This window comes from Mesitornis unicolor, unplaced genomic scaffold, assembly GCF_000695765.1.
Source record: "Mesitornis unicolor isolate BGI_N332 unplaced genomic scaffold, ASM69576v1 scaffold27342, whole genome shotgun sequence".
In the NCBI taxonomy this organism is placed as follows: domain Eukaryota; kingdom Metazoa; phylum Chordata; class Aves; order Mesitornithiformes; family Mesitornithidae; genus Mesitornis; species Mesitornis unicolor.
Window position 1 is genome coordinate 1,053 of NW_010170412.1, and position 13,211 is coordinate 14,263.

The 13,211-nt window shown below is 47.9% G+C and overlaps 1 protein-coding gene across 1 annotated transcript in view; it reads left to right on the forward strand.

The window, feature by feature from the left end:
* Window positions 1-2,861: 2,861 nt before the first annotated feature.
* LRSAM1 (leucine rich repeat and sterile alpha motif containing 1) overlaps window positions 2,862-13,211 on the forward strand; it is a gene marked incomplete at its 3' end in the record, with an annotated part of 16,088 nt that continues 5,738 nt past the window's right edge. The window contains exons 1-11 of the mRNA XM_010179684.1: window positions 2,862-2,933; window positions 4,507-4,563; window positions 6,140-6,184; window positions 6,636-6,713; window positions 7,571-7,639; window positions 8,370-8,454; window positions 9,673-9,794; window positions 10,972-11,062; window positions 11,323-11,453; window positions 12,087-12,116; window positions 13,137-13,208. Coding sequence (XP_010177986.1) covers window positions 2,862-2,933; window positions 4,507-4,563; window positions 6,140-6,184; window positions 6,636-6,713; window positions 7,571-7,639; window positions 8,370-8,454; window positions 9,673-9,794; window positions 10,972-11,062; window positions 11,323-11,453; window positions 12,087-12,116; window positions 13,137-13,208 — 852 coding nt within the window. The remainder of the gene's footprint in view (window positions 2,934-4,506; window positions 4,564-6,139; window positions 6,185-6,635; window positions 6,714-7,570; window positions 7,640-8,369; window positions 8,455-9,672; window positions 9,795-10,971; window positions 11,063-11,322; window positions 11,454-12,086; window positions 12,117-13,136; window positions 13,209-13,211) is intronic.

Consider the following 13,211-nt stretch of genomic DNA (forward strand, 5'->3'; position numbering starts at 1 on the left):
TACGGTCACGTGCCAAAGGTCCTTCCTGTTACTGCACACACAGGTACAGCTTTGCTGGGTGAGGTTTGACACATCTTTTCACTAAGGCAAGTTTTGACATTTAAAGGCCATTCAGTCTGTTTAAGCAGTCTCTGATCCTTCATCTGTTGACCTCCGAGACGATTCTTGTCTTGCTCAGCTGTGTGTCTGTCAGCCTTCGTGTCTTTATGTCTTTTCTTGGGTGAAAATTAAATAATGATTTTCCGGTGTCTGCCTGACGAATACAAGGTGTCTGGCTGTAATGGGGAGAGGTGAGACAGGACAAGGGGATGCGTCAGGCCTCAGCAGAGAGCTGGAAATGGTCACCAAAGTAATGGATATCTTGCTGCAGGCACCCTTGTCCTTGTTTTGCAGCTGTAAATTTCCTTTTGTTCCTATCCATGATGGGATGTCTGCCCCTTCCTTAAGGCCCTTGATTGCTTTCCTGCACCTCCAGACTGCAGCTTCCCTTCTTGCTTAATCTTCGGCATTTTTGCTCTTCCTCCCATGAGCCTGAGGGGCATTTCAGGAGTCTGACCTTATTAAAAAGACAGCAGAAAGTGGCATGGCAGGGAAGGAGCCGTGAAACTGTTCGGATTTGGTTCTAACACAGCAGATGAGTTTGTAGTCACCTTCTGCTGTGTCTTGTAGTGTGCTCCAACAGCGCAGCCAAGCAGGGGACATCTTTGCCTCCTCGTTTCTGGACTGAAATGAAAAGTAGTTGCGTGGATGCATTTCAACTGAAGTTGTATTTTCCTTTCTCGCTAAGGATTTGTCTACACAAAGCTCTGTGTGGTTTTTGGCAGAGATCTCCGCGCGCAGGGAACCGTATCCTGTGGCTGTGTGCTGCTCAGTGCAGTTGGAGACCAGTTTGTAGGCACTGAGCTGGCAGAGAACCATCTCTCTTGTGTACAACACGTGAGCTTCCCTGAGCACTGAACTGTAGTGTATGGCTGAGCCATTTACTGGTGAACTGGGCGAGTATTGACACTTTGGTATTGGTTTAAAAATTGCTTATGAAAACAAGATTTTAAAAAGTTATTGCAAAGTGAAACTCCCAGTCTTGATATGGACTTTCGGCAGCCGTAGCTCCTGCCTGGGCCCACCCCCTGTGCCCTGCAGTGCTGATCGTGGCTCTTTTGGTTCCTCCCAATGCTCCTTCCCCAGCCAGTTCAAGTCTCACTGTCGCTCTTCTCTCATCTCATCCCATCTTGTCACCAAGCCAGACTCAGTCCCACCTGCGTCAGCTCCCTCTGTGGGCCCTTGTTCACCAGCAGCCCCAGCTCAGACACTTTCTGCATTGCCAGTTCTTGCCCTCTGCTCACGTGCAGCCTGAGATTAACCCCTGTTATCCTTGATTTTATTGCTCACCTTGTCCCCATCTCTCTTTTCCCAGCATCCCAACTGGTACTTGTCAAATTACCAGCTGGTCTCCCTGTTTCTTGTCTGGCCTTGGCTTTCTGCCCTTCCCTCAAATTCTGCCAACACACTCCCTTTTTCTCCCCTGCTGAGTCAGAGTCCTCTCCCAGAGCTGCCTGGTTTCTGTTACCCCTTCACCCCCTCCAGTCCTGATTTCCCCAGACATCCTCCTGCCATCCACGCTTTCCTCTCTCATTCAACTTCCCTTCCCTTTACCCTTGAATCAGCGGGTGTCTTTGCGTGCGGTCCAGTTGAATTAACAGAAGGACACTCTCCGGCTCTCAGTCCTTCGAACAACCGTTTTGGGGAAGGTCTGGCTGCCCCCTAAGCCAAGGATGGAGTCTGGCAACCTGGCCTGGGGGGACACAGCCTGGGAGAAGCACCTAAGTGCTCAGGAGGGCAGGTAGCTCACCCTGACTGGGGCAGCAGCAATTGACTGGTTTGTAGTCAGAATTTTTCTGGAGTTGGATTCTTTGGGCTTTGCAGGCAGTTATTAGACTGTTGGAAATCGGTTTGGCTTTGTAAGACTGTTAAAAATCTGTCTTTAAGCTATTAGGTGTTTAAGCAGAATCTTTAGTCACTGTGTGACTAAAACGGGGAAGATATTCCTGTGCATCTCTGCTTCTGCCTGGAAAGCAAATGAATTGTGTGGTTTGTTGCCTTGAGACAAGCCCTAAAGCTGACTTTGTGCATCCCAATGCTGGTGCCCATCTGGGGTTCCTGTGACGTCCCGGGAAGTGGCTGGGATGGGCTGTGTGATGTGCCAGAGAGGGCTCTGCGTATGCTGTGATCATCAGGTCCCTTGCAAACAGTTCCCTGTGTTTTGGCTGCACTGGGGTCTTGTTTGTTCTCACCTGCCCTGGCAGGGGCAGGCAGCTGTGCTGCTCTCAGGATTAGGAGTTTTTCACATTTCCAGCCTAGCTTTGTTCTAGAACATTTTACAGTTTCTTTCACTGTGCCAGGATGGTCTTTTGAGTTTAAATAGTTTGGGTTTTGTCCCTGGTGCTTGATGTCTTGATACAGTTACAGCTTTTTTAGTTCTTAGCCTAGAGTGGGCCCTGCGTTTTCCTGATGACTCAATGACCTTTCTCTGTACATGTTCCAGCTTGACTTAATTTATCTTGCACAGGGATGACCGAGGCAATCAACCCATCTCAGAGACACAGCAGTGATCTTGCGGCTCGTGTTAACACTCCCACCATGGAGGTGTGCTGGGATCTGCCTGTTTGATCAAGCAGAGAAGGTCTTAAACAAAGCAAATTGCAGAGACAGTGATTTTTTAATTTTTCTCTTTTTTCCTTCCATTTATTAGAGCGCAGTTTCGTGGTCCAGGCTCCCCAGCAAACACACACTCCAGGATTCCTCTGCCTTCATTTACGCTGATCGTTTGTGCCACTGGGACAGAGCTGTAGTCAAAACTAAAGATGCCACTCTTCTTCCGTAAGAAGAAACCCAGCGATGATGCTCGGAAGCGCCTTGAATACCAAATGTGCCTGGTAAGCAGTGTCGAGGTCTTGTCTGGTCTCTGTGCCTGCTCCTGGATGCCAAGGGAGTTGGTACGTCCCCTGCGTTACCAGTAATTGTGTTACTGATCTCACTGAGACAGCAGGCTGTCATCCTAGTGTACATCAGGGAATTCCTGCTTTCCTCACCTCCCTTAGCCCTCCCATCCACAGGTTCCCTTCATGCCACTTCCATCCCTCTCTGCCGCTGTGGTTCCACGTTACGTCCCCACCCCCGTCCCCGCCAGCCTGGGGTTAAAGCTGGGACCCCATCCCTCTGCTCTCCTCTGTGCCTCTTCACTCTTACACATCTCCCACTTTGCTTTTCCTACCCAGGAACCTGTGGCATCCCCTTTCCCACCATACTTGGCTTTCCTTGTGCCTTTCTTTTGTTTCTCATTATTATTTTGTTTCCTCTTGTCATTTAAAGGATCAACTTGTTAGATGTTGGTGTTTGTTTTCCTGGACTAGGGTTTAGCCAGGATCCTCTGGGGTAGATTCTCAGCAGGTTGCTGTTGTACCAGTGAGGTCAGCAGAGCTGCCTTCCTTCCAGCACCCACAGATTTAATGTTTGCTTTCAGAAACCAATCTTCTTTGGAATTATTTCACCTATTCTGCTGTAGGAGCTGTAGACCAGTGCTGGCATAGGGGATCTGCTGTGCTCTTCTCCAGAGGCACCTGCATTTTAAAACTGACACAATTCTGCCTGTTGGATGTCTGTAGGGTATTTTGGAAAGGAAGGCTTTGTTATGTACCAATAGTGAAACCAGTTTTACTGAATGTATTCGGTTGGAGGGTCACTCTTCAGCTCCCGTGGGGCTGGGGAAGGACAGCTTAGTCTGTCCCTCCTAGGATTAGTTCTGTATTGCATGTGTTTAGTTTAGGGTCAGATACCCAGTTCTGAAGACTTAACAGAGGCACTAACAAGCAAGTTTTATTACCTCGTGCAGTACCTTTTACTTAAGAAAAGAATTCCAGAGGTGCAACGCTGCTCACGGTGAGGTTTGTCCAGTGTCAGTGCTGTTAGCAACTGCATTGGATGTAGATTTGAACATGGAAAACCACATCTGTGCAGAAGCACTGAGTCCTTGCTCCTTCTTACACAGCAGAGCTGGCTCTGCAGGTCCCAGGGAAGCAAAAAGGCGATAGCAGGTTATTTTGGTTTCTGGGTGCAGTTCAGAAGAAGGTTGATCTGCTGGGTGAGACATCCCAGCGACACAGCAGGCTCCTTACAGGCTAGGGTGGCACTGCTGTTGTTCCTAGGAAGTGCCTCTCTTGAGAACCCATCATTTCCTTTCCATATCCTTGCAGAATTTGGCTGTGCTTTGGTTCTTCATGCAGAAATTAATTCATTGCACCGAAAGAGTTTTTCCGCAGTTTGGTTTCCCGGTTGCTTTTGCTTGCTGCAGTTGTAGCAGCACACCTTTTGCTTCTAGCGTTGTCACTGCATTACACAGCTGTGACATTGTCTGGAGAGGGGTCAGTTGAGCAGTGTAGTCAGTGTGCAGCAGGAGGCCGTGTGTGTCTGCATGCTCTAATTCTCTGGGTGCCTATCCTCCCTCTGCAGGCAAAAGAAGCTGGTGCTGATGAAGTTCTTGACATATCCAAGTGTGAGCTCTCAGAGGTACGTTCCCTACAACATCCAGTATTGCTCACAGGTCTGAGTTCTCTGTTGCTGTCAGATTTAGCATTGTGTCTGTGAGCCCCGAGACAGAAATGGCCTTGGTGCTGGTGTGCTTCTTCCTATGTCCGCTGAGCTGTGGCTTTCAGGTGAGGGCTTCTGCATTTTTTGGTGGGAGATTGCCAGTCCTGCCTGATGCTTTGACAGCATTTCTGTCCTGGGAATCCTTTTTTCATTTGACAAGATGGGAAGGGCATCCTCAAGATGGGAAGTAGTCTCATACTCTCCACCAGTATCTTAATAAGACCCTAGTTTGAGACCTCATGGCCTAATTTTGCAAGTCATAAGGGAATTTGTTCACCAAAGGCTGACTGTTTCTAATCTTAGAGCTACAAAGTCTGACACCTGCACTTATTTTTCTGTATAAATGAAAATCTCTGGTTCCAGGCTGCTGGTTAAGGATAGGAATCTCACTTCCAGCTTGGCTTCTTTTATGGCAGCCAACTAAATTAGAAATAAGCTGTCTGCTGAAGTGTGAGCCGTTAGTGACAGATTGCCAGGCTTTCAGAGGAGACACAGCTTTTCATTCTGGCAGCCAGGCAACCCTGTTAAACAGAAGCCTGTCTATATTTCACTTTCAGTTTTTATTCATTGGCTCATGTTTCTAAAATGTTGGTACCTGTGTAACCTTTTGCCGCAGGATGCCTTTGCCAAGCAAGCTTATAGATACTGCACTGCTTTCTGGGGAGAGATTTGGGATGAAGTGGCTTTGCTGAGACTTTGGGATGTTTTGTTCCAAGATCAGAAGCCAACAGCATCTTGCGTGTAGGTTTGTGAGCTGTGTGGGACAGTCTGCGAGCCAGTCTGGGTAAAAGGGTGACAGACAGTGCTGAGCCAGCCCCATTCACAGCCACAGCTGCTCTTGGATCCCCAGCAGCTCCTTTTGGATTGGTACCAAGAAACTCTGTCTTGCTGTTTCTTTTTAGCCTTTGTTCTTTCAATAAAAAAGTGAGCCATCATTTTGGTCTTAAACTCTGGACAAGGGTTTGGCTGATGCTGCTTCCATGCTGCAGAGCAGGTCACAGTGCTCACCTTGGTTGGCATGGGCTGAATTTGCTGGCGTATCCCTTTTCAGACTGCCCCTCTCCTGCAGAGCCTTGCACTTTTGAGAACGCTGAGTCCTGCCTCTTGCTCACCATCCCCACTTAGCTCACTGCAGTGCGTTTGCTGAGGTTGCAAAACCATGGAATACATTTGTATGGTGACTAACTGAAAATAGGCCTGAACTCTTGAGTCATCTGCACGTGGAATATTAAATCACGCAAGACTTGGGCTTCTGCCTAAACTTTGGTCGGTTCTGTGCTACGCACAACACTGTTGTGTTGTGGAGACCCACTGCAAGCTGTTTAAATGGAAGCTAACTGGGAAATACTGGGCCAAAACCAGGGGCAAGTAATTTGAAGTATCACTTGCATTTTCATTAAAGTTCGTTATTCACACTGTACAGGTGGATACTGTAGAAGTGCTTACAAAGATTGTATCTTGAAAGTCTGACACAACTGTTTTTAATTGTTTTTAGGTTCCTTATGGGGCCTTTGCAACTTGTAAAGTCTTGCAGAAAAAGGTAACGTTGCAATCAGAAGTTATTAGATAATTCTAGTGCTATGCTTGAGTATTATTGCTGTGTTTGAAATGACTGTATGTGGTTGTTTATGTGCTGCTTCTGAAGAAGTTTGCTTGTAATGAATTTGGCTACTCGTACAGTACTACACAGAAAGCAGTTTGGGTAGGGCTAATCCTGTTTGTGTGCTTTAGGGCTGACTTTCTCTCAGAAAGATGAGATGGCTGTTTCTAGCTAAGCCTAGCTAATGATGTTTCTCATGTAAGGAGCTGGGCTGTTGTTTAGATCTCATGTTAAATGTTTGACCTTCTATGAAAAATCCATTTACTATTTTAATATTTCATATGATACTGAGTAAGATACTGAGCCTATGCAATTAAATCTCAACAAATGTGCTTGTTCTAGACAGCAATGTCTCTTGTGCTCGTGATTCAATGAGGTTTTTCCTCCTCAGGTGCTGATTATTCATACGAATAATCTGACATCTTTAGTTCCAAAGTCCTGCAGCCTCCTAAGTCTCATAACTGTGAAGGTAATTGTGATTCTTAGCAGTCAATCTGCAGCCTCTTTTCCTTGCATTCTAGCTGCATTAAAACACACTAGCCCAAATAGATCCCTTCTGCCCAACTGTCTTTGCTGAGAATCAGTAACACGGTGTGAAACCTGCCGTTCCTAGGTCTGCCTCCCAGGTAGACAGTTAGCAGTCACTGAGCAGTTTGTGTAAAATCATAATCAGTCCCAGGACTCATTTCTCCTCTTCGTAATCCTCCAGTCAGGGCTGAGTCTGTTGTGGGGTAGGTCCATCTCTCTTCTGCACTGGTGGGACAGTTGAATGTGAAGGAAACTGGTGATGGGTGACCATGTGAGATGGGGCTGTGTGACTGTATCTGTCACGTAAATGCTGAGGGCTTTCAGCTCCACCACCTTCGTGCTGTGGTTCCACAAGAGGCAGAGTCATTCCAGCAGTCACTTCTCCCCGTGGAGGGAGGTCTCCAGGTGTAGTCCTGCCCTCTGCCTGTGCTAGTGCTGGTGTTGGAGCAGTTCAGCCCCCATGGAGCAGTTCAGCTCACTGATCCTGCAGAAGATGTCTTTTTCTGCCAGGCTGGCTCCATGGCAATGATTTACCCAGTTGACTCATGCAGTTTTGTGGAACAGCTCCCTTGGTGTCACTGCTCTCCCTGGTCTTTTGTTTATTTATCGATGTATAAAGGCTTGAGTTTTCAAAAGACCTACAAGAATTAAGTGCCTGTAACTCCTTGTAAACTTAAGCCACTTATCAAACCCCATTGGAAGGGAAGTCCTTTTCATTGCTAGGTAATTCATGACCTTTCATTCTTGCACCATGACTTCTTTTCCCAACCTTGTCTGATGAAATCATCTCCTCTTCAGGTTCTAGACCTGCACAACAACCAGCTGGCATCGCTTCCCGCTGATATTGGCCAGCTGACGTCTCTTCAGGTAAAAGATTTGCGGCTGCATCCCAAGTGTCTGTAAAGAGCATGTTAGTGGACAGCACGAATACGGGGTTACTGCTGTTTGTTTTTAATCAATCACAACTTAAATGATGGCCCTCAGAATGTCAGATCTACCTCATTGACTTGGCTGTTGCTGTTGAACTGGCTTGTTGGAGAGGGAGAGCAGGAGAAGAGCAGAAGAGCAGGCATGCTGAATTATACAGACTCAGTTTAGTGCAAGAGCTGTCAGTCCAAACGGCTCCCACTACCCAGCAAGAGCAGTGACCAAGCAAAGCTGGAGCCCGTTGATTTACCAAAATGTTCAGGTTTTACCGTTCTTCCTGCTGTGATTGTGCTGAGAACTCAGTGCAGTGTGCTGTAGTACACACTGAAGGTCCCTTCTGCTTGGGGCGCAGCGTTAGGTTCAGTCACTGCTCCCCTGTTGGAGCCGGGGTTGGGGAGCGCTGCCCTGGAGGGGAGGACGCTCTGCTTCCCAGTTCTTGCATCTGGGTTCAGCACCTGCTGCTGCTGTTGTGAATGGGGTTTCTCACTGATTTTGGTAGTTAGACATACCCTGTATCCAGAGCTTCTGGAAAATAAATATTTTAACCTGGAAAATACTGTCTAAAACCTATTTCAAGTTGTCCTTCTGGGCCTGAAAATAGTCCCAACAGCGTAGATGTGTAGAAGACCTGAGACTTGCATAAAGAATATCTTTTTTGTTAATACCATAGGTCCTAAACCTTGAAAGGAATCTTTTAAAATGTCTTCCACAATCTGTAGGAGACCTTGCCCAGCTCCAGATGCTCAATGTGAAAGGTATGGCGCATGTTTCTTGTTGGTGCTCTGGGCAAAGCTCCATTTATTATCTGGGTCGTGTTGAGCTGCATTAGTAATTATTCCTTTCAACCAAGGCAGGCACCAAATGGTTTACACTGTGAATGCTAAGAAAGAACACAAGAAAGATTTGAATTCAAACAGTTGGCAAGGCAGGAGAAGCCATCTAAGCAGAAAATGGGTCAGACTTGGTCCAGATGATGTTCTCATTCAGCCCACTGCCTTTTCTCAAAGGAGAGGTTGTTGGATCGTCCTGGCCGATCTCAGCAGCTGAAAGCTTCCTTGTGTGCCTGCACGTGGGCATTTCAGAGCCCCTGCGGCGAGGAGTGTCGGGTGGACTGGAGGCACACGGGAGCATGAGACCCTCCTCGAGCTGGGAGTGTGGTGTGTGCCCTGCAAGAGGAGCACCAGGCCAGGGTTTGTCCCCCTCTGGATAATGATTTAGACCAACCTAAGAAGTCTGTCTATGCAGATTCAGGTGTAAGGAACGTAGTAGGTCTTTGGCAGAAGCAGTTCAGTAAAGCAAGCAGAGCAGTCAGCACAGGTAAACTGAATTACTGTTAAGTCCACCAACACCCAGAGCTCAGTCCTGTGAGCCCTGCCAGGTTTGCACAGCCCTAACACGAAAGTCAAAACCGTACCTCATTTCAAGACTCGTGGGCATTTTTCAGATATGCAGTGATATAAATCTGGGAGAAAAAGGAGACTTTGTTACAGGGACCTGTTGCTGAACCAGGGAAGGAATTGGAGGGCGAGGAACTTGGAAGTGCAGCTCAGTTCATTGCTGTATCTGTCTGCAGCACCTGGCCTCTGACCCCTAGATGTGCAGTCCCCCCTTTCTCCCATCTCTCATACTTACACCAAAGGGAGGAAGACTCCACGTTACAAATATTCTCCTGCTAAAGAGCACAGATCCAGCCTGCAGCAGTGACCTCAGCTGAGAAGGTCGTTTTGACATGAGGAACTGCTGCTGGACCTGTGCACTGGGGCTGCATGCAAGTAGATCTTGATCCCTATTTCCCTCAGTGGGCATTGGCAGCCTTTGGAGTCCTCGTGTGACCCATGACAGCCCCATCCCTGTGGTAGAGTATAGCAAATGAGTCATAAATGTGATTATGGTTTGATGTTCTAGCAGATGAACTTTCTGGGTCCTGCTTTGGAAAGGTTACGTGGTACTAAGTGGCTTTTTTCTCTCTCTAGGTAACAAGCTGAAGGAGCTGCCAGCTACTGTGAGTGGCTTGCGGAGTTTGCGCTCTCTGGATGTCAGTGAGAATGAGCTGCAAGAGCTGCCCCGGGTGCTGGCTCACATCCGCACTCTGGAGGTACACACCCAGCCGACCACGTCCATCTCCCCCCTTCACAGGCTGTTTATTCTGCTGCAGGCTGCTTCCCTTCCTACTTGCTCAATACGAGAATAAATTTAGCATAGAAAGTGAATTTTTAGGGTTCGGTCAGGACACGCTGGGGGGCATTGTAACAAGGCTATGTGGTGTCCAAAATAGCTTTTGTGTTCTCTTCCTGCTTTGGTCTTTTCTGATCTCTTTTTGTTGTGGTTTAATGGCAGATGCAATCCACAGGGAGCAAAGCCCGAGGTGTTACCTGCCAGGGCTGTCTCTGAGAGCATGGAGGGGGGGCTTAGGTTGACTCAGCCGCTTTCCACCAAGGCTGATTCTCAATGAGCAGCTGGGATGTTTCCGATGAGGTTTTCGCCTCTGTTGCCGTGACAGATCTGTGACTCATTATCAGGCTCTGTGGGTTTCTGGCTCCCTGGAGTGCGCATTCAAAATGTAATCAAGATTTTTATGGATGTGTTACCTTCTGGCTGCCAGACTTGTCAGTACTAAACTGTTAAATGTCAGGCAACAGGGCTGACTCAGACACCAGCATGGAGGATGTGAATAGATGCTCTTCTGTCTCCAACACACAACATTAGGCTTCACATCTCTTGCAGGCAGTCTCTGAGATGAGGGATCTGTGCAGCTTGCTCCCCCATGCTTGATAAAGCTTCATAAAGCCCTTTCCAGGCCTTCCTGCTATGTCCTTCTCCACAGGAGGCAACATTAGGTCCTTTTGGTGGCCACAGTAGGACAAAACAGCAAGTGTCCTTCCACTCATTCTTTATGGTAATCCTCTGTGCCCTGTGTATCACCATTCCTCCCATGCATCATGCTTGAGGGCTCCAGCACACTGAAATATAGGAGAAAATTCCTGTAGTTGAGAAGTGCTGTGCCCTCTTGTACTTAGACACATCTGCATGAGGGGGTGTTCCACTGAGGGGCCAGCTCAGGAGCTCCCAAATAAGGGACAAGCAGAGTCACCTCTGAACAGCATTGAACACTCAGCAGAAAGTCAATACAAACTGGTATTTATGTCAGGATTTAGGGTAACATGAAGTTATCCCTCCGTAAGTGAAAATTTGAGGACCTGCAAGGATAGCTGCAGATGGGCTCTGACTGGGCCATCGGAATAACCTGGAGCTCTGTGTGTTCTCTTTTGGAGGCGCTGACCCTGGATGCCTCTTCCATGACCTACCCATCGCCTGATGTTTGCAGTGCAGGCACAGAGTCCATTCAGCAGTTCCTCTGCAAAGGTGAGTGAGGAGAGCCTGTGGATGGTGGTGAGAACCTGGGGGACTGTGATGTGTTCAAAGCTTGCATCTACAAAGGACAGACAACAAGCTTCTTGCTGTTAAGCCTCCCTGAGCTGAAGGAGCTCTTTTGGGTGCTGCTCTGTGTGTGGGGAGAGGGAGCACAGTTGGAAGCAGTCTCACACAGCAGCCAACCCTCGGCCATGCTGCCAAGGAGGAATTTTAGCACCAAATGTTCTTGTTTTGTGTCTGCTACCTTCCAGAGTGTGGAATTCCGTACTACCCTCCCTCGGAGTATCTACTCCCCACACTGGAGAGTGATGGAGGAGGAACATCAGTGGACGGGATGGACAAGGCAGTGCATAAGTACTTGGAGGAGGAGAGCGAGTGGCAGGTGAGGCTCCACTGCGTGTGAAGTTGTGTGAGAGGGGTTTGGGTTTGTCTCTCTGCTCCATCAATGGATCTCACAGCCCTTAGCACATCATCCCTCATCGCCTCCCTCCCATGAGATGTGTCTTTTGGGATCAAGAGAGCGGCAGTGCCCAGAACCAGGCGTAGCACTGTGTGTGTGGGTGGCTCGTCTCCTTCCTGGGAGCTGAGGATGGTGTTACCACTGCAAAGGACTGTCTCCATCCTGGAATGCAGTGATTTACTAAGGGACACCGGTGACAGTGTGACACGGTGTGTGTAGTGTGGTAACACATATATTTTGGGAGGGCAGCAAACTGCAGAAGAACCCTATGATTCCCAGCCAAGTGCTAGACGTGTCCAGCCCTATAGGGGAAAGGTGAGGCTAGGCACGTAATTATCACCAGCTATGCCAATCCCTGTGCTGTTTAACAAGTACAGAGTAAACTCCTTTGACCCTGGAGAAGCACGAGGGACTGGACTTCATGTCCATGTTAATCTTTTTGTGCCTTTGGTTGATGTTTTTACTCAATTAAGGGAAGATAGAATGTGGGTTAATGATATCTACAGAAAATTGCTCCTGGGAGTAAAATATCTGCTGATATTGCTTATTTTTCAGAACAAATTCTTGGATTACGAAAAGAGGAAGGTAAGGCTGAACACCTGTAAATGCTTCTGTTTCTTGTTTTTCATCCCTTGATCCAGTTTCTCAGCCAAAGCTGAATGTTTGAGAACTGAGTTCTTGCAGAAAACCCCACAAAGCTGCTCACTCCTCATGGACAAGTGGAAGCGTGGGGGAATCTGTGACTGACCTGTCTGACACACACAGCCAATGGGCTGCAGTCTCTCTCGTCAGCAAGCAGTTCCAGTTTAAATCAGTTTGTGTTTGCAGAGTTGGACCCAGGAGCTTTTGCACCAGATGGCTTTTTTCTTGCCTCTCTGTGCTGACAGCTCAGTTTGTTTTTCACGAGGTGGCCAGATATGTGTGAGCAGTCCATGCAGAGGCTGCTTAGTACATCCTTGCCCCCAGCTCCAGCCCCTCTGTGACTCCTACCTTGGCCCTTTGGCTCGTAGTGCCACTGTTCCTGATCTCTCCTACTATTCCTTGTTTCTGTCCTCACCTGGCTGCATTTTTAGTTTGCTCTTCTTTGTATTTCACCGGTCTCTGTCTCTTACCCCATGCAAGGCTCACTTTGCAATAACCAGAGGCTCCTGTTGTGCAGTTCACCTCTCCCTTTGGCTGGAGCTGCTCATAGCTGGCTGCTGCCTTTGCTCTGTCGTCTTCAGACAAGGGATTCCCTTTGCCATCTGGAATTGAACATAGCCTTCATTTTGGGTTCCCTCCGGGTGTTTGTATTGGCTGTTTGGTTGTATGGGTTGGTGCCCAGGGAGTTCAGCTTCATGACTATGAATTGAGTTGTGGGGACTTTGGAGACTGTCATAAGGAGAGCAGCAGTTTCTAGTTCACAATTTTTGGGTTCCTAAGGAGAGAACATTTCCATTCCCTACTCAAGCCTCCTGTTTGCCATTTGACTTGCTTGCTTGTAGTCAAGAGGATTACTGTGCCTTGTTTTACACTTTTTTTGCCAGAATTTGTTCTTGCTTGGAAAGGAGCAGAGCCAGCAGTCTCCTGATTTGTGGCATTCATCTTTCTTCTTACTCCTCTCAGGAAAAGAAAATGCAGGAGAAGCTGGAATTTGAGCGGCGCCTGAATATGGGGCAGAGAGAACATGCTCTGCTTGTT